The sequence below is a fragment of the Amblyomma americanum genome, chromosome 5 (assembly GCF_052857255.1).
Source record: "Amblyomma americanum isolate KBUSLIRL-KWMA chromosome 5, ASM5285725v1, whole genome shotgun sequence".
NCBI classification, from domain to species: Eukaryota; Metazoa; Arthropoda; class Arachnida; order Ixodida; family Ixodidae; genus Amblyomma; species Amblyomma americanum.
The window spans coordinates 8108046-8134682 of record NC_135501.1 but is presented as its reverse complement, the minus strand read 5'-3'; the positions used below and the strand labels follow the sequence as shown (position 1 = coordinate 8134682).

Sequence of the window (26637 nt, the reverse complement as noted above, 5' to 3'; positions counted from 1 at the left end):
AGTGACAAACATTTTATTATTGCTGGCACTGTCTTGCATGCAAGTTCAGCCAAGCATGCTTGACTAAATGTCCTAAAGACACAGTCACTTAAACCATTCTTTTTTCACGTTGGCACTATCGCAACGCTTCTTAGAATTTTTTATAACCCATCAAGCTTGGAAAGTGAACCAGCAAGGCTGAGATTCCCTTATTCCAACAAAGTATGACCTTGCTGGACGTGCTCTAACCTTTTATTCTTCAAACCAGAAGATATGACAACTTTTTAATGTTTCGCTACATTAAACAAGCCAGGTATTAATATTCTAGAGCTTGCAATTTTTTTCTGTGATTAGCTTCTTGTTTAGGTAACAAAAAAGTTTTTTAAGAATGGACTACTTTTCTGTCGTGGAGGAATTCTGTGCGGCAGTCTTGAATGTGGGCGGAGCTTCATTGCAGACTTAAGTTGTATCCGACTATAGGTGGTTTGTAGTGCAGGATAAGGCCAACAGTGTGTTCTTTATGTAACTTCAGTAAAAATCTTATCATTTTAAAAACGAAGTTAATTTTTTTCTTCTTGTCATTATAAATCAGACATCTGAAAAATTTGTGCGTTAGAGAACATTTAGAGATTTAAAAACTACCTTATCTAGTCCCTGACAAAATTTCAGTCCAAAAACCACATTGAAAGCAACTTTTGGCGGAGTAGTTTGGAAATTATAGTTGTTATTTATTTATTTGTAAGATCCGCAAAGGCCCCATTAGAGGGGTGGGTGGGGAGTACAGCAGTTATGACAAAAAATGGGTCTCGATGGCAGCCTTGAATTGTTGACCTGTTAAAGAAGCACTGTGGCCGGGAAGGTCGTTCTAGTCCAGGGAAGCACGGAGAAAAAAATTTCCTTTTTAATGCGCTGGGTGTAGACGGCTTTGGGATGGCTACAATGGAATAAACGATGGGCTGGATGAATGAACACGTTGCTGGGTGGCAAGCTGTGAAACACTTACGATAAAGAGAAAGGCGAGCTAGTTTGCAGCGGGATGCTAGAGTACGAAGTTCAAGTTGGGATTTTAGTTGCATTACACTAGTGTAATAAGAGTATTTTGAAAGAACGAATCGTGAACCACGATTCTGAAAAGATTGCAGTAAATTGGACAGGTTAGTTTGGCGAGGATCGAATACAGAATGTGCGTACTCTAGTTTAGGTCTGACAAGCGACACATAAGCGATTAGCTTAACTGAAGGGGGTGCTATGGCAACATTACATTGTAAGTAGTGCACGACACGACTGGCAGAGTTAGCTATATGAGCAATATGGCGGGTCCAGGATAGGTTACTGGAGGTATGCATACCTACATACTTGAAAGTGTAAGTTCTGAGTTATAGGACAACCATAAAGGAGGTAGTTGAGAGATGAGTAGTTACGTCGGCAGTGGAAAGAGATTAAAATGTTTTACTGACATTTAGTTTCATGAGCCAGGTGCCTGTAGGGTGGTAACATCAGATGGGTTATTTATTGAATGGTATATCACACAATCGTTGGCAAACAGGCGGATGTTATGTTGCTTGGTAGGTCGTTTATATAAACGAGGAAAAGTAGGGGGCCTAGTACAGTACCTTGGGAACACCTGACCGGACCTGGTAGAGAGTGGGTGAATGGGAGACGATTGGTTAGGAAATTGTTGATCCAGGTGAGCACGCAAGGACACAAGTTAATACTTGGCAGTCTGAGTAGCAGGTGATAATGCTGTTTGTTCAAAAAAAGTGAACTGAGAAAAATAGGTTCAAAAATTTCAGAACACACTAATTAATTTTGTGGCCAAAAATAATTAAAGTGCCCTGCTACATAGATTGAGCCTTCCTGTTCAACTCGATGCTTTTCCGTGGCAATAGACGCTATGCGAAAAGCACAGTGCCATCTCCAATGCCATCTCCAGTGCCAAGACAACGCGCGTTGTGTTGTCCACCTTTGTTGTGAACGTGTCTTATTTTGCGCTAACATTTGTACATAGAACTATGCACCAACTAGCCCAGCAACAAGTGTTACTTGAGTACCCATCTCGTAGTGCTCCAAGAACTAGGCCCGCCATGTTGGTTCGGTACAGAAAACGAAACCGCTGCCAAGCGTTGGCTTAAAACGGCAGAAATGTGCAATAACTATCCGCTGTTGAGCCACGTTGTGCATTCTGTGAGGACACTACGATGCGTGTGGGAACCAGTTATGTTTAAGCTTCTGGCTGTTTTATTAATTTTTTTTACTCTGTGCCAACGTTTTAATAGCAACAAATGCCCCACGAGGTATATGTGTCAGCATGCCGAAGAGTGCGCAGCTTTCACTTTCTGCGCTGATTTTTCACAGTTTTATGGGTGATTTGAATTTAAATTAAGATACGGATCTCAGTCTTTATTCTTTCTGATCAAAATTAGGAGCTGATTTCGTGCATTTATTAACTCTCGATCCGACAGAGCATAGTAGGTTTGATGTGAACATATTGACACGTACTTGAACAACGTAATAGAGGAGAAAAATTTTTTCAACCAGCCTAGGCCTGCGCTGCTCAAGCATGTCTTCCAGTCGTGAAGAAGCACGTTCATTACCGTATTTACACGATTGTAAGTCAACTCGAATGTCAGTCGACCCCCCCCCCCCCCCCCTCCTTCCCAAATCACATTTCCGAAAAAAAAAAAAAAAAACTTTGAGGTTGTTTAAGCTTGGCCTTGAAAAGCTGAATGCGATAGCATTATCAAGCAGCCGCCGTTTATCGCCAGCCGCTATAGGCTGCCACACGCGGGCGTGCCCGTGGGCACATTCCGAAACGGAAATGAATTAGTCACTGGACTTGCGCCATCGCCCTCACTAGCGCTGCCATCGTGATCGCTACTGCGGTCCTATACCACGTCATTCTAACGTTGTCGTCCAGTGAAATCCCACACTTCGCAACAGCCACATCATGACATCACGTAGAACAGCTTGAAAATTTTCCTTGCTGCAGCTGGCACACCTGTATCACCATTTGCGCACGTCGAACTTGTGGCCTGGAAAAGGAAAATATGCAGCACGAAAAAACGCATGGACGACAGAAGAAAGACAAACACAGCGCTGACACTATCAAATGGCAGCCATCTTGAATGTAGCTGTGAATGAGCACCAGTTACTTGCTGGACCTGGAGCACGAATGACAACTTATGAAGCACTACATTGAAAACTTGTGAAACGCGGCCAGCAGTAGTCAAACGCGTCAGAACCAAAGAGAAACCATGAGTGAATGGCGTTGGCTCTTCCGTCGACTGCCGACACTCCCCGGCAGTCGACGGCAATGTATCTGTCTTACTGCGAAGGAAGAATGCACTTTTAAGTCAGAAAGTATGTACAGCAGTGTGCCGAAAACACTTCAGGCCATCTGATTTTATTATCATTGAGACAAGTTTCAACCGCTTTCGCCGCGACGTCATTTGTCCAGCTTTAGGAGCAACCCAGTCGGAAGCAACCAAACATGCAAATTTCACACCCGCAAACACAGCTTGACCAGCGTATCGAGTCCATGCATGCACGTTATACTGTAGGCTCTTCCTCTAATCAAGTGCGCTCTTCATGGCAGAAGGCAAGGGTCGACGCTACCGTCAATGCTGTTGTGTAAAGAGGAATTCAGGATCTCTAAAGATGTTTATACAACTTTTTCTGGCTTTCCTCACAACGTTTTGTTGCAAAATAAAAATGCAATGCAATTCAATATCGCACATAGGAAATATGAAAAAAAAAACTGCGTCCTTGCTTGCAATAATTTTGATTTATATATGTCTTCTTTCTTCTTGCTAATAGCGACTGCTAAAAAAACCCAATATTCAGTGCAACTGCTTCTAACGTAAGATGCAGTTTCGACTGGGGTACGCAGGCGTAGTTGAATCACCACTAGCAACAGCGCACGGGCTCTGAAACGATGACGTTGAAAACTGCTGATGAGCATTGCATGTTGCAGTTAAAAGAATGCCATTACGAAGCTGCCTTGTGTGATTATATTGCAATGCACGCAGTTGCTACCTTGCACTCTGTGCACTCAGAGCAAAATAACCGCTCTCTACAATGTACGACGCTTAAAGCGGGCATTAAAATGACAATGGCACCGAGTTCGACTTTCCGATGCCGATTCTTGCCGTTATCGGTGCCAAACTTCAAGCGCTGAGGACGTGGTAGGAGCATGCTGGAGCTTACTGAAAAGACCTACATATGGTAAAAGATGAGCAGTGCACAGCTGGTGAAGCTTGACTTCTGAATTTCCAGTAGCTAGATTCATGGCAGCTACACCGATATCAAGAAACAACACACCAGCTTGATGAGCTTGACCAAACCAAGAAGGAAACCAGAAATTGTGAGCGCGGCGGCGTTGCCAGACTGCCAAGCAGTTTCGCATATCATCGATTGCTTCAAGTCATCGTCTGTTCTTTTTTTTCAGCTTTGGAGCTGTATAGCACCCTTGTCTGTGCTAGTGTCTTTTGGTAGCTTGCTGGATGTGCTTCTTCATTTGGATTCCACATTCCAGCAGCAGCTTGTGGAGCACCCTCCTGATGCTGCGTGCAGAACAGCCAAGGCTGCTGCAGTCTGCACTGTTCTCAAGGATGCAAGTTCAGTCTTCCGGCACCTTTTCCATACCAGTGCGTTGAATGATGACTGCATTCTTGAACATCGTGCAGAAAGCTCTGACTTACTAAGCCTGTTGTAGAGAGGCGCAAACCCTGTGGCGTTTTCGCTTCCCGAAGCTTCTCTATGTCGAAGTCTATGTTGCAGGCATCTCATGATCACACCATATATCACCCGCTTGTCACAATAAAAACTCGCTGAAGGAACAAGAAAGATAAAAATAAACAGTGCCAAAAACAGATAAAATGATGTCTGGCTTAGTGAGACCCCAGATGATGCAAAAACAACGTTGGAAGGTCATGTGCTGTTTCCGTCAAAGCAAGCTTCTGTTTCAGTTTGCCGGCCCATCCACAGCTATCTGATGTACTCTCAACAGATGGTCTCCCATGACTACAAAGCACGAAAAACAAATTTTCTAACATGGGCATTCACCCCGCATTCAGTTTGTTGCTCGCTCTGTGGCGGCGTCTAGAAAAACACATTCATAGGCGCTTTCGACGGTGAACATGCACTACTGTCTGGAGAAAAAACTTCATTTTCTTCTTTTCTACAGCGCAGATAATAACCAAACTTGGTAAGAAGTTTATTTATAGACAAGTAACCTAAAGCAATGCGAACTTGAAAACGTTTTTTGGTAAAAATTGAGATTTTTAGCCCTGCATCCCTCCTTAAGGCAGAGATTAAGTGTCCACTCCAATTTTTAGGCCTGCCACTCTGCTTTACTCATCTTCAGGACCTTGATCATGCTTTTCAAAGCAAAATTTGTTATAGCAAACAGGTAAAAAAAAATTGTTGTGCACCACAGCTGTTTCTATTGGCGCATTTGTGTAACTTAGTTTGTGTTTGATTTGAAGCAGCGCAAGGCCGAAAGCCAAAGAAGAGAGCCGAGAAAGAAACGGACGACACAGCGCTGAACTAACAACTGACATTTATTTGGCACGCTGCACGTATAAATACATTCAATGTATTTATACGTGCAGCGTGCCAAATAAATGTCAGTTGTTAGTTCAGCGCTGTGTCGTCCGTTTCTTTCTCGGCTCTCTTCTTTGGCTTTCGGCCTTGCGCTGCTTCAAATCAAACTATGAATAACCAACTTGCCCATCAGCTTGCGCTTTCAAGCTTCGTTTTTAGTTTGTGTTGTCCACCAAACTGCACACCATTCAGAGCATATGCAGACTTGGTCATTCTCTACTTTAGATGGCAGTCATCATAGGGATTGTGTGATTCATGTTGCTCTTCCCGATCTCGCACAGCTGGCGTGACCAAACTTACTCGAGTTTACCCGAATTAATACCCGAGCTTCCTCTAATTGGCTGCAGCTAGCACGGCGCTCTACTACTGTGTAACTCGGGTAAGCTGGGGTAAGTGTCCACACTTTCTCTTTACGCCACGCATCAGCCAAGTAATGCTTACACATTAATATTCGATATAGCCAAAATTCGTACTACGGAATATCGCCATAAACACACGCAAGAGCAGCAAAATTTAGTCAGTCAAGTGGCGCCAACTTAGGCAACCCTTACTAGAGAAAAGATGGACCTTTTCTAAAAACCACAAAAAATCGAGCGCCAGTTAGGGTGGCTTCCGCGCATAGCATGCAAAGCGGCAGGCTACGCTTCAGCTCAGGTGGCTACATTACAACAATGTTGGGTGAAAAAGGGTACATCCGAGCAAACGCTATCGCCAGTTTCCCCATCTCCATGAAGGATGCTTAGTGGAAGGCCTGAACCATCCACACCGCCACTTCCGGGGCGCTGTCATTGGGTGCGAGGCAAGAATGCATGCCTGGCTACCAGCCCTCCATGCCGCAGTTCACGGTGCTGTTGGCAAGTGCGAGATAAAAGAGTGCCACCTGTGTAGAGCAGCGAAGCCTGCCATTTTCCATCCAAGTGAGCACTATTTGGCACTGGAGTGTGATATATCTGTTTCCTCGCCAACATTTAGGTAGAGTTGACAAAGCTAATAACTCGTAAACTCGTAGACTAGTAATAACTCGTAAAGTTGAATGGCGCAAGGGAACGAACACAGGAAGACACAGAGACAGAAAGAGCGTCTCTGTGTCTTTCTGTGTTCGGTCCCTTGTGCCATTCAACTTTATGATGAACCAACCAGCCCAACAGCAAGTACTTCTGTAATAACTCGTAATAACTCATAAATCTATCTGTGTTCATTATACTGAGGTTTGACTGTCTCTTCTCCAACTGAAAAAGCAACCAGGAACTGTGAGGCCACTGACCATGCGGTCGATCTGGGTGGCGATGTCCGAGCGGGGCAGGCATCCGTCGAGGGGCAGACCACGGGTGCTGTTTTGGTGCCACATGGACGCCAGGTGGCGCGACCCATAAAGGGAGTCGCTCGAGCTCCACCGCACAAAAGCCTCCTCCCCATCAAAGAAGATGAGCTGCAGGGTCAGTCCGTCACCCTGCAATGCCAAATGGCTGATGCCCAATCGGGAAGCATTCACTGCCACAAAGGATGCTGCTATGCCATTCCGGCTGATCAGTAACTGCAGTGCAAAAGACTGTGGCCTCCGCCAGCTGACAGTGTTGCAATTGCGTGGATGATGAACAAGCGGCTGGCTCAGGCTCATGCAGCTGCAGAGGTTTCCACACGCGTCTCGTTCTCATGTCAGGTCTGACAGCAAGTGGCTCGATGTTATGGCTCTCGGCCAAGAGCAGACACCAGAGAGGCTTTTCTCTTGCTCTGTGCTAGGCTCACTAAGTGCCTCAGAGGTGCTTTAGGTGGCCTAAAAATTGTCTGCACGAAAACTGGCTACTGTCTTCTCTAAAAGGCAGTCACCAGTTAGCACTCGGCAAAGACGGTGTCCTTAAACGCAGAAATGATAACATTTGCACGCACAAGTTTCGCGTCTCACTGATATATGCCCCACACTTAAAGGGGCTCTGAAACGGCTTCTGAGGAGAGTACATAAACTCACTCAATGACTATATTCTCTCATCATGAAATGTAAGCCAAATAATATACTTCCGCACACAGCACAGAACCCACAATCGCACGCGAAAGTTGGGGAGTCCTTTCCAGCGACGTTTTCATGCTTGTACCCTCCTCCATTACACACTACTGCATAATTCTGTTCAGAGATGGCTATTGGTTAGATTCTTTCAGGCATTATGCAACTACCATGGCTGCGGCCAATCAGCAGTTCTGCTCTGACGGGTCAGCAAGGTCCGCTCTTCGGGGAATTCCGACGGTGGGGTCGGCGGAGGAGCGCCGGCTTTCAAGCGTGCAGGCAGTGACAAGAGGAGAGGGGACGGTGAAGTTCAAATTTTGACTAGATAACTAAGCTTCTACAAAATGCATTTTAAACATTTTTGCAGGAGGATATTCATGAAGCGGCATCCTTAAATATTCCCCAAATACCGCACCTCCACTGAGGGCCCCTCTAATTTTGATCGCATGACACACTTGGCCTAAACACACAAAAAAATATGCCAACTGATGTGAGAACTTGGCCAGGCCAATGGCAACTCACAGACAGCGAGCAGACAATGCACCACAAAAGTCTGCCTTGCAGTTATGACTAGTCCAATTACTGTGAACATCCGGCTATGATGAACTAACAATGTGTGACCAGGGTGTCTATCAAGTCGAGATTTCCAAATTCCCCGAGTTTTCTATATTTTCCCTGAGTGCATTTGTGAAATTCCATGAGTGACAGAGTACTTTGTTTTATGCGAAAACAGGCTGACACAATGCCGCCTGATGGTATCACTCTCCAGTAAGCATGTTAAAAAATAAAAACAATGATTTAATCCTATTTGAATAGTAAGGAGTAGTGTTTACTTCATTAAAAAAACAAGAGGGAGATTAGCATAATGCATAACAAATCGAATATCTTCGAAAAAAAAAGCTAAAACCAACTGCAAATCAAATTGAACATTTTCAAATACGAAATAAAAAGGAAGATGCATGTGGGAACAAATATGGGAACAAATATTTTCAGATGTGAGATATTTGTATCCACTGATAGTAACCGCAATGGTATGGGACCTGAACTTTAGCGTCATAAGTGCGGTTCTCTCTCAGCAAGTCTATTCAGACGAACTGCAGTTTGTAGAACTGAAGGAGCGACAAACCACAACGTAACACTGGAAAGTCAACCTCAACTGTTCTGATGCACTTTCAGTTCGTGCACAACGTCGCAGAGTTGTTTCACTGCTTTAGAGAATTTATTTTCGTTTGTATAATGGACACTTGCATCTCGGCGTCAGCCAACACTTTCTGTGTACTGAGCTCAAGTTCTATCACAGAAGTGGAGGCACACTTCCTTTTTTATTCCTTCTTCAGTGCATAAGCCCTTTCACTTCTTGTCCTCTCCCGCTCCTCTTTCTACCGTGCGTTTGAACCACGGACCATTTGGAGCATCCTCTAGGTCAGCTGTACGCTGGCAACTCCTCCAGCCAACATTACGGCATCATATGTACACGATTCGCTGGACGATCAAAGATTGCTCCTTCTGATTTTTCAGCAAGAACTTCCTTATCAACAGAAAATCTCCGCTCGACAGATGCATTTCCGTGCGAGAGAGAATCACCTTCACAAATGTGAACAGTTCTTTGTTTGAATCACAGATGCCTGCCCAAAGGGCATCCAGCTGATGTGTGCTCCTGTCAAAATTTTTGAACGTCGCTTGCGTCGAGGCTAGGGAGCATACATACTTGTAGGTCCGCATCGCCCTCTCAACTGTTCTGGTCATCTATTCGTGCTCCGTTGGAACTTCAAGTGCATCATTTAGACGCTTTTCCCCCGAGATCGGGAATCAGCGTACTCGCGGGAGCCAGAGATGACGATCCCCTCGCCAGTTTGAACTTCAACGCTGACCTCTCAGAGATCCTTTTGGAGCAGTTGTGACGCCCAAGGTTGACCTTGGGCGTCACAACTACGTTCACAGAGAGGTTCATGTGCACCTTGATCAACTTCAACGGACTGTCCACCACCATTATTACTTCTTTCTTTACTATTCTACTCATCAGTGATCGTAGAAGGTTCTCCAATGCTGCGCCAAGAAATGGAAGCATAGGAGAATCGGTCTGGAACTGAGCCAGGAATGGCTGCAGTTCCACCGTGATGCCAAGCATAAAGGTTAGCTTTGCAGACAGGAGAGGATCGCGAATGGCTGTTTCGGCCATGCAGTAACTGGAGCTGCTCGGTCGGCTGTTCTCGTTTCGACACAACTCGACGTACACTTTTAGGTACGGCAGAATCTCAATAGCTCTTGAAATTACACGAACATTTTCAAGCCACCGCACAGTGCAAAACTTCATAGGGTAAATGTTGTTCCCGGCTATGCGTGCGTGTTCAGCAAAGTCTGGCAGGTACACATTTGAATAAGTTGTACAAAGCACGAAGAAATTCCACGAGTTGCCAACCTGTTGCCGCGTGTCCGGTTTTGAAAGCACCGTTCACAACATGAACGCCACAGCTACCAACTTCGAAAATACGACGGCCGTCGCTGGATTCACAAAGTTCTTGTTGGATCTCAAGGAGAAATTTTGTTTACAATTCGCCATCCATTGAGATCTGATAAATTTTTGATTGAGAAAGTCCATCTGTGTTTTAAATGCGCACACCAATTTTTCCGCCTGCATGCGCCCCAGAAAGCATGAAGTCAAGTAGTACGTTTTCACGCTCTGCTCTGCATCCGACCAAAAGCGATCAAACACGTCCATTTGCTCTTTGTGCAACTTTGTTTAACGATTCGTGAAACGCCACGACAAGGTGGGAGGCTTGGCTTACTTCCGACATTGAAGAAAGGTGCGAGGCCATAAAGAATAGTATATATCCTGCCTTGTCTTTGCTAAGCTGCATTTTCTTGGCTGTAGCTGATGGTGGGAACATAAAAGGGAACAGAGAAGCTGATGCCGCGACAGCACGGAGTGATGTGTACGTCATAACAGGATTGAGGCACCATATCACTTCAGCATTTATGACCTCTAAGTCACGCTGAAAGATATCCTTTGCTGTATGATCGGGTTGGACGTCCATCGCAGTAGTTGAAGCACTTGAAGGATTTGCAGAAACTGACGGCACTGGCCCAGCATTGGTCCCAACAGTGGTCGGCGGTATCAAAAATGAGGCTACAAAAGGTGTCCCGGCATTGGTCACAACGATGTCCGGCGGTGTCAAAAATGACGCTACAGAGGGTGTCCTAGCTCCAGTAATGGCCAGTCGGTGCTTCTTACTTTCAGCGCGACTTGTCTCCGCTTTTCTTCCCATGTTGCTGAGCAAAAACTGCTCTCTGCATAGCGCACAGTATGCCGCATTCCAGTCACTTTCGACGGGCCTAATCCAGGCTGCAAACTCGCAGTGATTCGCATTCGTCCAGTCCTAGACGAAAGTGCACTTGAAGGCCGTCATGCTTTACAGGTTGCACACAGCTTGCCTGCGGCACCACAGCAGTCATTAAAACTAAGTCGGTTCAAAATGACGCAGATAAGTACGTACAGAATTTGTCGCTTTCCCAGCATTGGCAGATCGCAAAAAGGCACAATACTATTTCCCCCTCCCCTAAGCTGTGCCGCCTGCATCGAGTGCATGCACCCCTTGCAGCAGAATGGATGCTGCCATCAAGGCGATGCACAGGGAGGAAGGGAGGAAGAGTTCATTTGGGATCATCACAAGTTCTCGCAACATTTTCTGCCACCTTGTTGGAGCTGTCTACACAGAAACAGAGGAAAACAAGGGGAGGCCGCTGGCCGTCAAACAGCGCACGTGCGAACCATAAGAAACACACGCTCTGCCATCAGCCACAGCGACGGGGAAGCACGGGGAAGTGTCCACTTTCAACATACGCTTCAAAATTTGAAACGCCGCTGGCGCCACAAAGCTTTTTGCCGCCTTGCTGGGATGCTCCACTTGACAGCACAACGTTGGAGGCCGGCGGTCACTGAGGCGAGGGCGCCTAACGCTGCTCTGGACTATCCGCGCAATGCAAGTCCGCATTGTTTACACGAGGCAGCTAGCATTATCGCGACTAGTTCCTTTTAACTAGAACTGCAGCTAATTTTTTCTGACATAAGCACAAGTTCCCTGAGTTTTTACTGAGTTTCTCCAGATTATCCAAATTTCCTGTAAACCCAGTTTTCACAGTTTTCCTGGTTAGTAGACACCCTGGTGACGGTCATGTAAGTTATAAACAGGCTAAGCTGTACTTAGAAAGAGGTGTTATTATTGATGAGCACATGCCACTCTAAGCAAGCAGCAGGAAAAACACACGCAGTGCTCAGAATGCTGTGGACGGGTTTTAGATTCTTTTAATCTCATTTATACCTTTTAAATAAAACTCAGACACATATGCAGGTGGTTTGCGGCCAGTTCAAGCCTTCCTTCCTAAGCAGCAAGCACCTCCTTCTTTGCTTCCTAACTACAACGCAATTGACAGCACAGAGAAGAAGACACGCAACACATAGAGCGCTCTGTGACGCCAACTGCACTCTAGTTACGGAAGTCAAAAACCATCTCGCTCAACATATTGTAATGTTCTTCGCAGCAACAAGTCAGGCAGTGAAGAGCTGCTGCACACAGCTGTTCTTTCTTTCCCACCAGCATGCAAAACGTCCCATGAATATTTTTCCAACTTTACTGCGTCGTCCCTGCAAAGGACAGCACATGGTTCATCTGTGTAAAGCCACCCACGCACCCGCCGCTTCTGCTCCTTGAGCTTGTCGTCAAGCACTGCTGCCAGGTAGATCAGCTGGGCACAGGGCACGGCCGAATCGGTTGCACCCAGGAACTCACCGTATTTGGGGATCTGCCAAGGGTGGGAAAAAGAAACTGCAAATTCAGTGCTCTCATTGGAAACAAATGGCAGTCCTAGGAGCTCCCTACAGACCCCCAAACTCAAAACAAATCTTTCAACAATTGTCATAACCATAAAGGAACATCACTTCTATGTTAAACAGGAAGAAAACATATAAGAGTCATATTCGAGGGTTCGACAGCATACCGTCTGGTCAGGAATCATGGCTTGATGAGGTTCACTGGTCACTGACCAAGGTCAACAAAAGAATGACGTTTCCGGGGCGCTGGCGCGGATGTTCCGCAAGCACGGCGTCCATGTTGCACATGCCCCAACAAGCAAGATAAGAAATGAGCTTGTAAACGTGAAAGACCAGCTCCCTCGTGCCAGTTTTCCCGGCGTGGTTTACAAGATTGCCTGCGCCGACTGTTCATCAGTTTACATAGGGGAAACGAAAGACTTCAAGAGACGCCTGAAAGAACATCAGTACGATGTACGAAAAGGAAAAGTGACAACGAACGCAATCGCGGAGCATGCGCAAGAGACTGGTCACGAAATTAACTGGGATGAAACAGATATAGTGACAACGGAAAAGAATGTATCAGCCCGCCGAAATCTCGAGTCATTAATCATCCAGACTACGCCCAACACAATAAATAAGAATGATGGCACGTTGCACCCTATCTACGCGAAATGCCTCAGAACGATAGTAACCGCTACAAAAAGCCTGGGACGTCCAGCTGGTTCTTCATTGTGAACAAGGGAGCCGTAGCACTCCCGAAACGTCATTTTTTTGTTGACCTTGGTCAGTGACCAGTGAACCTCATCAACACATATAAGAGTCACTGACCAAGTCAAAGTAAAATTGACCTTGTTCACAATGAGGCTAACAGGACAGGCGGTCAAAACTGAAATGCGCAGCATATGATGTATTGCAGACGAGTGGCATCATTCCTTTCTTCCAGTATCAGGTGTCGTTTGGATGAATAAGCAGAAGACGGGTGGCACCATTCCTTTCTTCCAGTATCAGGAGTCGTTTAGATGAATAAGCAGAAGGTGTTTTGTCAGAGAGCAGAACATAAGTGCACATATCAATATTTCCACGTATGGGCGCACATACCAATATTTTGTCTGCAAATCCAATTCAAATAGTAAGTACCAGTGTTTATTTCAGTCAACAAGAAAACAAGAGAAAGAGAGGTTACAGCAAATCAATATCTTAAAAAAAATGGGAAAACCTATTGCGAATCAAGTCCAACATTTTCAGATGCAAATATTACTGTATTTACACGACTGTAGCCCAACCTGTTTTTTTTTTTTCACTTGAAAATCCGAAGTGGGGGGGGGGTCGACTTACAATCAAAACCAAAACATGGTATCATAAATAAAGGTGAGACAAATGAGATATCAGGGATGCTACAGCATCGTTGTAATTTTAAGTTTGCTCTATGGCTTTACAAAAATTGCTAGAGCAAGCCAGTTTCGCAGCTCCACCAAAAACGTGGCCCCAGTGGCGGTCATGTAAACTAATGGCACTGTAGTCGAGTCTTGCTTCTGGGTGAGCAGATCGTTTGCTACACGCAGATTGGTGCCGCGCACATAGGTGCTTTATACCACTGTTCTTTGGAATGAAGCACGCAAGTCGCAAGTGCTTGCTCTTGCTGTGTGACGCGATAATAATGTGCTGAGATTTATATGAAACCACTACGGTGGCCTCTTTTACGTCTGCAGTGTCTCACAAACAACTTGAAAGTGATCACTTTCTTGACGGCCAACGCGAAGCAATAATTTTTTTTCTGCTAGGACATTCCCTCATTCTCCTTAAAAGGTGGCGCTGAAGGATACAAGGATAAAAAAACCAAATAATCTGTTGTACTTCGTTTCACAAATATAAACTGCAGCAGTAACAAAAGAACTGTAGCGCGACCAAGACGAACACAAGACAGAGGCACACAGGACTAGTGCTAAACTTCATCTAACTTTCGCGCTACAGTTCTTTTGTTACAGTATGCACCATCTAGCCCAACAAAAAGTTCTTCTAAACTGCAGCAGAGCACTTTATCCGAGTGGGTTTACTCTAAACTGATAACCGTCATTGATTTCGATTGTGCATTTCTTTCCGGCACTTGCGAGCATTTGCATGATACATTTTCTTTCCTGTGAGCCTCTGGACAACAGGAAAAGTGTGTGGAGATGCGATTTAAGAGTAGGCACTACAGCCACAGAAAGGTGTGCTGGCTCAGATGCATTGTCTGCCGGTGAAGTGCACAGTAACAAGGCTTTCGAGAGCGGCCAAGTCCCTCCGCTGAGGCACGGTCGAAATGCCAAGAGCAAAAGTTCAGGAGAAAACAGTAGATATTCAGATACTGTCCATTTACCAGAAATGTTTCAAGTTCCTCTCAAAAGCACTACAGTGTGAAATTAACAAATTAGAATAATTTTACTGGCAAGTTGTACAGGTGCGAACATAAGTAAACAGAGCACACTATTCTGTTCCAAATGCAATCATGCCGTCCCTACTGGAAGTAAAGAAACCTTAATCGTTTGTTTATAAGAGCGCACCAACGACCACTACTATCATAAAGTGATCACATTCCTCAGACCTCAAAACGGGACATTTTTTGGGGGGGGGTGGTTGCCTCTGAATGACAGGGCTAGTAGTTTAGACATGCACTTTTTATTATCCTATCTATATCATGCACCATTTCTTTTCCACCAGATATTGCTTAGCTGCCACATACACCTAATACTTCTGGCTTGAATGGATCTTGTTCAGCAGTACTCCTTCATTTTTGCAGTTGTGTCTGTGCTCGACAATACCTCAAATTGCTTTCATTCAACCTTGTCTCGACGTTTGCCGAATGGGAAGGCGAGGTTTTTATTCAAAAAGAGAAAATTTGTATTGGTTCGTGTTTAGCACCTTTTCTTAGCGATGTGTTCCTAGCGCGACAGTATGATGAAAGAGAGTTTTGACAGGTCCAGTGTTAGTCGCATTTTTAGGTTTGTGGATGACTACTTCGTGTTTTTAAACTGTGACAACCTCGATTTCGAGCAACAATTGCATGACGTTTTTTTAGTATTCTCAGAGTGCCTTAATCCACTGATTTTAACACACAAAGTACCAGTGAATGATTTTATTAGGTTTTTAGATCTTTCGCTTGATTTCACTTCATCTCATGTTTGCTGGGCTCTTGAGCCTCGTGGTGCAAAGCCAATCTTGCCTTTTTCATCAGCTCATTCAAAGCTGGTGAAGACAGCCATCACTTATTCTGTGCTTTACAACGCTGTTAAGAAATCTTGTGTGCACAAGTTGGAGCACAGCTTCTGCAACCAACTTTTCTGCCTGACAAAGGCTGGATACCATGCAGACGTTTTAGGTTCCGTTGCAGAAAAACTGAAGAAAAAGCTCGGATTTGATAGGATAGGTGAAGCGAGACAAGAGGAAAAGAAAAGGATTGCCGTGGTACCGTATCTGCACCAAGTCTCACACAACTTGAAAAGAATTGGGAAACATACTGGCGTTGAAGTGGTCTTCTCGGCGCCTAAGCGACTGTCTAGCCTGGTCAGAAAAGTAAATGCTGTGGAAAGAGAGCCACGCAACTGCTTGATAAGGCACGAGAAACAATTCGTGCCTTGCCAGGAAGGAGTTGTTTATTCATCACAGGCCACGTAGCAAAACATTGCAGACACTGCAAAGATGACGACAAGGAAGACAATGACGGCTCAAAAGCCTGTATTCCGCTCTACAATAATTGCTCTGTGATAGCAAAAAACCGCGACTCGCAAGCTAGGGAAAAAATAGAAACCCACCTGATAGCTAGGACCTCAGACCAATGTGTCAGTACTCCCTCTGTAGCACTGTCAGATAAGGAAAACCGTTACCTTGATTGTGAATGCTAACTTGTGAATGCAAATTTTGTGCCTACTGTAGCGGTGATATTTCCCACGTATGGCTCTTACCTGTTGACACGGGCCTGATGTACTGGTGATTTTGAATGTCATGCAAGTCAAGCATGCTTGTATCCTTTCCAGCCACCAGGGCAGTATTTATACTGGCTGGCGGCCAATAAACGTTTCAGTTGTGAATCAGCGCTCTGTGTTGTGTCCTCTCTTCTCTGTCCTGTCTGTCACCCTGTTATGGATCATTGTGTCTGTGTGTCGCAAATTGGTAGCGCGTCCCCGACTTTCTGAAGGGGCACGCTATCGCATGCAGATTCAAATAAGAGGACAAGAGAACAAAGAGATCAAAAAACAAAACAAAGCCGTATTTATAATATAAAGGAAAAGGGGCCAATAAGAAAGGGACATGAAAACAAGAAAAACACACACTCATCAAGGAGAGGGCTGAGTCGGGCTGGTTGGTTCATGTTGAAATGGTAGGCAGAACAGCGCTGACGGACGGGACGGAAGAAGGCGAGACAGACCCATGCGCTGAACTAACAACCAAATGGTTTATTGCGAAAGAGAGGGCAACATAAAGCATAGAAGGGAAGAAGAAATGCGGTGCAAAACAGATATGGCATACATTCGGGATATCATCACTGATTAAGAAAAGCGATCTCCTGTGGGAATAGAGCCACCGATGGTTGGCTTACACATGAGTTGCCTAATGCATGAATGTGAAAGGCCTCCGATATAAGGCGCGAGGTATGATCGTTATATTCGGAGGCCTTTCACATTCATGCATTAGGCAACTCATGTGTAAGCCAACCATCGGTGGCTCTATTCCCACAGGAGATCGCTTTTCTTAATCAGTGATGATATCCCGAATGTATGCCATATCTGTTTTGCACCGCATTTCTTCTTCCCTTCTATGCTTTATGTTGCCCCCTCTTTCGCAATAAACCATTTGGTTGTTAGTTCAGCGCATGTGTCTGTCTCGCCTTCTTCAGTCCCGTCCGTCAGCGCTGTTTTGCCTACCATTTCAACACTCATCAAGCGTACAAAACTACAGAATAAAAGGAAAGAGTTCACCAGGTACTGAGCGTCCTAGGTGAAGTGGGAATGCCTTGCAGACAGAGTGGATGCGAGGCGAAGTAGTGCGAAGCGTCGCCAGTCGAAGGAAGCGCCGGAAGGGAGGAGAGCCAGGTGCTAGTAAGGGCAGAGAGGAACACAGGGAGAGTCCCGTCAAGAGCCCGAAGAACTCGGCAGCAACAGGAAAAACCGTAGCAGGTCTCGTTGACGGCGTCACAAACGTCAGAGGCTTCAAGCAGGCTATCCAAAAGTGCCTTTCGGCAGCACGGACCCTCAGTCCATCGGCTGTCACCTCCACACTTGCAAAGAACGCAGGAAGCTTACGGGATCCAAAATCCGACGGCTGCCACCTCCACGCTTGAATCACACGACCTCCGCTGCGCTGTCTCCCTTCAGAGACAGCGCTTGTCTGGTGTGGTTCTCCCTTGTCCCGTTCTTTTTGCGCAGTTATTCATTGTTCCCATAACTCCCTTCTCAACTCGGTTTTCAGACACGTCAGCACTCCGCTCCTCGTGCTCGCCACGCTCCCTGTTGCCGTCGCCTCGCACACACCATTCGCACGTGCACACGCGCAATGCTGGGCTGGCACGTGCAGCGCTCCGCTGCCCGACGCACCACTGTCCACGCACTGCATTCAAAAATTCTCTGCAGATGTGTTGTGCACCTCACATATGCCCCCTTCGGAAATGTTTCTTCACGTAGAAAAAACTGCCGTTGGTACACACAACACGTATGTTCATGTGGTAAACAGACAGGTTAAATGCTGTCTGAACAAGTTAAACATTATAAAAATAGAAAAAGGGAAAATAAAAACCATACAAAACATCAGACGCATACTTTAAACACGTCTGTACCATAAAGGTGAACATGTACACACTGAACAACACATAACTGGAGAACGAAAGTAGAAGAAAAACAACCCACGAACACTACCCGATGCGTTTGCAGAGGTCACTGTTGCAAACACGCTGTATAGTAGCACTGTACATTGGGCATAACCCTCCGGTAATTTACAAACAACTCATGCAATCGGCGCCCTTGATGTTCTCTACACTAAAGGTATATTCTTGTAATGTTAGGCTCCAACGCAGTACCCTGCTGTTCAAGTGTTTAGCCTTTGTTGAATATTGCAATGGTTAGTGATCAGTCTGAATGATGAAGAACGTCCCGTATAAGAATATGTGAAATTTCTCAACAGCCCTGATTATCGCCAAACACTCGCGGTCAATCGCTGAATCGCGAGATTCGCGAGGTAACAACTGACACAAGGTGGAGGATTCCATCATGCTGCTGCAGGAGAACAGCGCCTACACTGACCTCGAAAGCATCTGTGCGAAGCACGAACTGCTTACTGAGAAGTGGAGCGCTTAATACGGGCCTGGAAGAAAACGCGTTTTTGAGCTCGTCAAAAGCGGTTTGCCGTTATGGTGTTCAAGAGACAAGGTTGCGTTCATTTTTGTGTGTCACTTCCACGAGCGGTTAGATTTTGTCGGCATAGCCATGAATGAAATTACGGTAGCATCTGGCAAGCCCTAAGAAGGAACGCACTTGCTTCGTCTTTGGAAGCAGTACGTTGACAGGCTTTTCCACCACCGTTTCCAATGGTCGGATGGTCCCTTCTAAAAGCTGGTGTCCAAGAAAAGTGATGTTAGTGGCTCCGATATCACTCTTCTCCGGCTTGATCGTGAGGCCGTCCTCGTGCACCCTGCCAAATAGCCGGTTTAAAGTCCAAAGATGTTCTTCCCAGGTAGAGGTCACTACGAGAACATCATCGATGTAATGAACGACATTGTCCATGCCTTGTAATAGAATGCGCATCAGGCGCGTAAAGATAGCCGATGCTGTCTTAATGCCGAAGGGCATATAGACGAACTGATAGTGACCAGATTGAGTAGAGAACGCTGTTTTCGGTCTCGAAGCTTCCTCCAAGGGTACTTGCCAGTAGCCTTTAGCAAGGTAAAATTTTGAAAAGTACACCTTGGTTCCAACCTCGGTAAATATTACATCTGTTCTCGGAATGGGCTCTGCATCAGACACAAGAACATCATTGATGCCAGTAAAGCTTTGTAGGGGTCTAGTTGGTCATACATACCGAGACTGGGGAGCGCTAACAAAAAAAGAAAAATTGTTTATAGCCAGTCATTTGTGGAATTCATGACTTGCAAAGATAGTTTATATCTCGCATAGTTTAGGTGATTGCATGGCTATCTTGGCTGGTTCTAACGCTTTTATGTTTGTGTGTCCCATGATTAGATGCATATAAATATGAGCCATGTCGAAAATAAACTCAGTTGAAAGTTTGCGCTAGTGTCTCGTGGTGTTGTTATGTGGTGTTGTCCCCTTGTATTTGTTTGTCGCCGCAAACCAACCAGTCATGCAGGCACCTTTTCTTCTTGTACAGGCTATCTTATCCTGGACCATCGCAAATGAACTGCTCCACGTTGACTGCTCGTGCCCTTTCATGGCGCACGGCACCGGCCCTTTTGCCTGGCTACCAGCCGACACTGCAAACAGCCCCAAGGACAAGCTTCACCTGCATCCGCGATTCCTGGCGATGAACGGGACCGTCACGTGGCAACCCTATACCACTACCACTGCCCAAACTGCCCGACTACATAAGCCGCTGCCCTGCTGGAGACACTTGGGGCACGGCGCCACAAACCAACCGGTCATGCAGGCACCTTTTCTTCTTGTACAGGTTAGTTACTTACCTGGTGCCAAATGTCTCCGTTATAGTGACCGTTTCTTGCTGGCAGTGTCATGCCCCAAAGACACCATTGATTCTTGTCGAAAAACTTTATGTATTGCTGGTTTCTATTGTATCAATGCTCATCTTACTTGCCTTTTGCTTGCTTTGTCCGGAGATGTTGAACTAAATCCAGATCCTGCCGAGAACAACATCCCTCCGTGTTTAGAATCAATCTCTCAAGCAGTACTACGCATTGAATTGAGCCAGAACACCATTCTGTCAGAGCTTGCCATAATTAGATCTGCACAAACTAGCATTGAGGACTCCGTATGTCGACTTTCATCGCGCGTTGAAATCCTTGAAAAAATTGTAGCAGTCAACTCTGAAAGTGGCGCTGCTCCTAAAAACTTCTGACTTCACTAAGCTTTCATCCGACGTTAAATTGTTGACGGATAAGTATGACGATGCCGAGAATCGTTCACGCGCTCGAATCTTTTATTCTTCGGCATCGCAGATGAACTCGGTGAAACTTGGGAACAGTCCGAAGCTCATGTTGTTTCCTTTTGCTCCGAAAAGCTCGAAATTTCAATTGGTAGCCATCAGATCGAACGTGCGCACCATTTGGGTCGCTTCGGGGACAGGCAAAAACCGTCCAATCATTGTCAAGCTAGCACACTTCAAAGACAAATCGAGAATATTGCTTGCCGGGCGGAAGATTAAGGAAACAGCATTTTCTGTTTGCGAAGATAATTCAGCTAAGGTTTGATTAGCTAGAAAGAAACTTTTCTCTTACGGTAAGCAAAGCAAAGCATCGGTCCCTAAAAACTTCTGACTTCACTAAGCTTTCATCCGACGTTAAATTGTTGACGGATAAGTATGACGATGCCGAGAATCGTTCACGCGCTCGAATCTTTTATTCTTCGGCATCGCAGATGAACTCGGTGAAACTTGGGAACAGTCCGAAGCTCATGTTGTTTCCTTTTGCTCCGAAAAGCTCGAAATTTCAATTGGTAGCCATCAGATCGAACGTGCGCACCATTTGGGTCGCTTCGGGGACAGGCAAAAACCGTCCAATCATGTCAAGCTAGCACACTTCAAAGACAAATCGAGAATATTGCTTGCCGGGCGGAAGATTAAGGAAACAGCATTTTCTGTTTGCGAAGATAATTCAGCTAAGGTTTGATTAGCTAGAAAGAAACTTTTCTCTTACGGTAAGCAAAGCAAAGCATCGGTCAAGATTCGTTTTGATAAGCTACTCATTGGCAAAAAGCATTTCGTCTATCATGCAGATACGGATTCCGTAGTCGAGCTGAAACCATAGCGACTACTGCAAGTACCGCGGGATCCGCAATCTCATCTTTCCAGTCCTTCCAAGTGCCCACACCTTATTTCAGGCTATCATAAAACCTCGGTTTTGCTAACAAATATTCAAGTTACATGCCAAAAAAGAAACGGTTGAAGCCCTTCTTGATGACCAGAGCACAGACGTCGCATTATTCACTGAATCTTGGCTGATACCGATTCCTTGTTTGTTAATGACCTTCACACTATACTTGAGGACTTGCAGTCTCGATTCCCTCACGCCAATCTCACAGTGTGTGGGGACTTGAATTTTCCTGACATCGATTGGGAAAACCTGACTGCATCTTCTAGGCAATCCAAACACTTTTTAGAACAAGTCCTTACCTTGAACCTTTCTCAAGCAGTGTGTGTCCCAACGCGAGGTTTAAACATTCTCGACCTAGTCCTCGTTTCTAACCGAGTTGATCAAATTGCTTTCGTGTACTAGTGGATTAAGTGATCACTGCCTCACATCTTTCAACCTTTCCATTGAAACCCTAGCCGTCTATTAAATAGATCCGAGATTATTCAAAGGCTGACTTCACGAACATCAACGCCCATCTCGAGGATTTCTTTCGCGCTTTTGAAATTTACAGACACAAAATCAGTGAATGAAAACTGGTGTCTTTTGAAAGAAAAACTTTTATCTCTTGTAGAAGCTTATGTACCGCTCATCTGTATCCGAGGGGACACAAGTAAACCGTGGTACTAAAATGCGCTGAGGAAATTGTCCCGAAAGAAGAAACGCTTTTTCCGCATTGCCAAAAAATAAGGATGCGCTGTGAGGTGGCAAAAATATATCGATTGCCTACGCGAACACACAGCTATTACGATCTTCAAAAAGAAAATTTTACTGTCACGACCTCATGGACATAATAGAGTGAACCCAAAAAATTTTGGAACCTACTCATGCCTACTAAAAACCGTTCCTACAATATTTCTTTGAAGGCGCGTGATGGCTCTGATGTTACGGATCTTGAGTGCTCCGACGTAATGAACACGTATTTCACCTCCGTTTCCACCCATGAACTCACAGAAAGCAACAGATTTGCCCTGCCTAACCTTAATTATGCAACTATGCCACCTATTGTCATCACATCGGAGGGAATTTCAAATCTCATTGACAGTCGGAAACCATCCACTTCCCCTGGACCATACAACATCCCCGCCAAGATTATCAAAGGAACAAAATATGTAACAAGCCAAATCCTACCACTGATTTTCGCTCAATCTCTCGAAACTAGCCAACTTCCGGAGGACTGGAAAATAAGCAGAGTTGTGATAATTTTCAAAGCTGGAGGTTGCACCGACCCCTCGGATTATCGACCGATTTCGTTGACATGTATCTCGTGTAAACTCTTCGAGCATATACTATACTCACATATTGCACTTCACCTCGATCAGAATTCCTTTTTCTTTCACAATCAGCATGGCTTCACGGCAGGCTTTTCGTGCGAAACACAACTCTGCGAGCTCACTACTGATCTTCACTTAAATTTTGATTCCTCTTTCCAAACCGATATCATCTACTTAGATTTTGCCAAAGCCTTCGATCGCGTCCCCCACCAACACCTGATGTCCAAACTCTCCTGTCTGTCACTCGACCGCTTTACTTTATCCTGGATCCCCTGCTTCTTAACTAACCGCCAACAGTTCACAGTCATCGCCGGTCATACATCCGAAACTACGAGAGTAATCTCCGGGGTCCCCCAGGGATTGGTGCTTGCTCCAATACTGTTTTTAATATTTATCAATGACCTACCTTCTGGTATCTCATCAACTGCCCGTCTTTTCGCTGACAATTGTGTCATCTATCGCCGCATCAGCAACAGCAGTGATTAGACAATAATACAGGATGATCTCAGCAGAATCCAAAAGTTGTGCTCCGACTGGCTAATGCAGCTCAATGTTTCAAAATGCAAATTCATGCACATTTCACGCAAACACTCCAATCTCTATTTTCCGTACACCTTGAACTCCATAGCCTTGTCTCAAACTAATTCATACAGGTACCTCGGCATTTAGATTAGATTAGATTAGATTAGATAGATAGATAGATAGATAGATAGATAGATAGATAGATAGATAGATAGATAGATAGATAGATAGATAGATAGATAGATAGATAGATAGATAGATAGATAGATAGATAGATAGATAGATAGATAGATAGATAGATAGATAGATAGATAGATAGATAGATAGATAGATAGATAGATAGATAGATAGATAGATAGATAGATAGATAGATAGATAGATAGATAGATAGATAGATAGATAGATAGATAGATAGATAGATAGATAGATAGATAGATAGATAGATAGATAGATAGATAGATAGATAGATAGATAGATAGATAGATAGATAGATAGATAGATAGATAGATAGATAGATAGATAGATAGATAGATAGATAGATAGATAGATAGATAGATAGATAGATAGATAGATAGATAGATAGATAGATAGATAGATAGATAGATAGATAGATAGATAGATAGATAGATAGATAGATAGATAGATAGATAGATAGATAGATAGATAGATAGATAGATAGATAGATAGATAGATAGATAGATAGATAGATAGATAGATAGATAGATAGATAGATAGATAGATAGATAGATAGATAGATAGATAGATAGATAGATAGATAGATAGATAGATAGATAGATAGATAGATAGATAGATAGATAGATAGATAGATAGATAGATAGATAGATAGATAGATAGATAGATAGATAGATAGATAGATAGATAGATAGATAGATAGATAGATAGATAGATAGATAGATAGATAGATAGATAGATAGATAGATAGATAGATAGATAGATAGATAGATAGATAGATAGATAGATAGATAGATAGATAGATAGATAGATAGATAGATAGATAGATAGATAGATAGATAGATAGATAGATAGATAGATAGATAGATAGATAGATAGATAGATAGATAGATAGATAGATAGATAGATAGATAGATAGATAGATAGATAGATAGATAGATAGATAGATAGATAGATAGATAGATAGATAGATAGATAGATAGATAGATAGATAGATAGATAGATAGATAGATAGATAGATAGATAGATAGATAGATAGATAGATAGATAGATAGATAGATAGATAGATAGATAGATAGATAGATAGATAGATAGATAGATAGATAGATAGATAGATAGATAGATAGATAGATAGATAGATAGATAGATAGATAGATAGATAGATAGATAGATAGATAGATAGATAGATAGATAGATAGATAGATAGATAGATAGATAGATAGATAGATAGATAGATAGATAGATAGATAGATAGATAGATAGATAGATAGATAGATAGATAGATAGATAGATAGATAGATAGATAGATAGATAGACAGACAGACAGACAGACAGACAGATAGATAGATAGATAGATAGATAGATAGATAGATAGATAGATAGATAGATAGATAGATAGATAGATAGATAGATAGATAGATAGATAGATAGATAGATAGATAGATAGATAGATCCAGTCTATCATGGGCGGATGAGATTAAGAAGTTTGCAGGCAAAGGGTGGATGCAGCTGGCAAAGGATAGGGTTAATTGGAGAGGCATGGGAGAGGCCTTTGCCCTGCAGTGGGTGTAGTAAGGCTGATGATGATGATGATGATGATGATGCTTCCAGGACACTTGGATTCATTAGGAGATCACTTGCCCGGTCTCCCCCAGCCATCAGAGAACTAGCACATGTAACATATATTCGCAGCAAACTAGAATACGGCTCAACAATATGGAACCCTCACCAGGCCTACCTGATTGACTCACTAGAGGCCATCCAAAACCGGGCAGCACGTTTCATCACCTCGCAGTACAAACCTCGGCTCAGTGTTACTGTCATGAAATTATCTCTCGGTCTGAAATGATTGCGCTTCGCCGAAAAATTTCAATTCTCTGCCTCTTCCACAAACTGTACTTTAACTTTCCAGCACTTCGGGAAAACCTACTGTGCACTCCGGTGCGATCATCTCACCGCTTATTTAATTCCTCTAGCATACAACGCTTGCACGGCTCCACCAATGCATTCAACAAATCGTTATTTCCTTGTGCGATTGAATTCTGGAATAGCCTACCCAAAAACATTGTTGTTGAGACTAATCCTTCCAACTTTAGGCAGCTACTCGTCGAACATTTCCAAGAATAATAAAACTTCCCTATATCCGGTGTCAGCTACGATGCACTGTAAATCGACCAAACACTTTGTTGAAAACGTTCTATTATTGTAGTGTATATTTCTGTGTGCTTCTTCTTCACATTTTCTTTGATTGACTATATTAATTTCTCTTTTACTTTGCCTAGTTTTCTCAATTTTGTTTGCCTTTTCATATGTATGACCGTCGGACACTATGTATCCCCCCCCCCCCCTTATGTAATGTCCCTACGGGACCCTTAAGGGTTAATCAATGATGATGATGATGATTGTAGAGCTCCCCAGTCTCAGTATCATTGATGCGTTGAAAGTCGATGCAAGTCCGATAGATGTTGTCTTTCTTTTTAATCAGAAAGAGGGGGGAATTGTATGGAGACTGAATGTTCAATGACCCCTAATTTAATCATCTCGTCTATCTCCTTTTCGACCATGTCCCTCATGGCAAAAGGCAACAGGTACTGTGGGGTATTCAGGACTTCAGAAGTCGAGAGCCTGAGTTGACACTCCACTAGATTAGTCTTCTCGGGAATCTGAGAAAAGATGTTTGTATACGTGTCAAGTAAGCTCCGAATCTACTGCTGTTTTTCTTCATCGAGCTTGGTGGAGATCTGCACGGCTTCAATTCCTTTACCGTGGTCCGTGCTAAAGGTAGGCAGCTGTTCTTCTGAGTTATACCCCTGTCACACGGGCACTTGTAAGGCCTTAGAAATTAAGGTCCTTTGCCTTAAAGGCGCGTGAAGCGCATCTGCACGACAAAAGGGTCGAGAACTTTGCGATAAAGTTCCGTAGCAATAAAGGCGGCCGTCAGCGGCCTTAAAGTTGCTTAAAGGAGCAACCCAGACGGCAGCGCCAGCTAGCGAGCTCAAAGAATAAAAAATTGACGCAATTTTTAGTTTTGAAACCGTAAAAAATATCTAATTTATCTTATTCAATGGGTAATTTTGCGTTACAGTGCACTTAACCGTAGAGGAGGCTATGACTAAAGACATCCACACTGCTAAGAAAGGACTTGAACGCTTTTCAGCAGCCGCATCGACACACACGTGCTTGCGCATCTCGC

General features: G+C 44.1%; 1 protein-coding gene across 13 annotated transcripts in view; it reads right to left on the bottom strand.

The window, feature by feature from the left end:
* LOC144132266 (glutaminyl-peptide cyclotransferase-like) overlaps positions 1–26637 on the bottom strand; it is a 237140-nt gene that overhangs the window by 132308 nt on the left and 78195 nt on the right. For all 13 annotated transcript variants that reach the window (XM_077664576.1, XM_077664571.1, XM_077664573.1 and 10 more), the window contains 2 exons: positions 12272–12382; positions 6848–7033 (listed from right to left, as the gene is read on the bottom strand). In XM_077664576.1, the coding sequence (XP_077520702.1) occupies positions 6848–7033; positions 12272–12382 (297 nt within the window). The remainder of the gene's footprint in view (positions 1–6847; positions 7034–12271; positions 12383–26637) is intronic.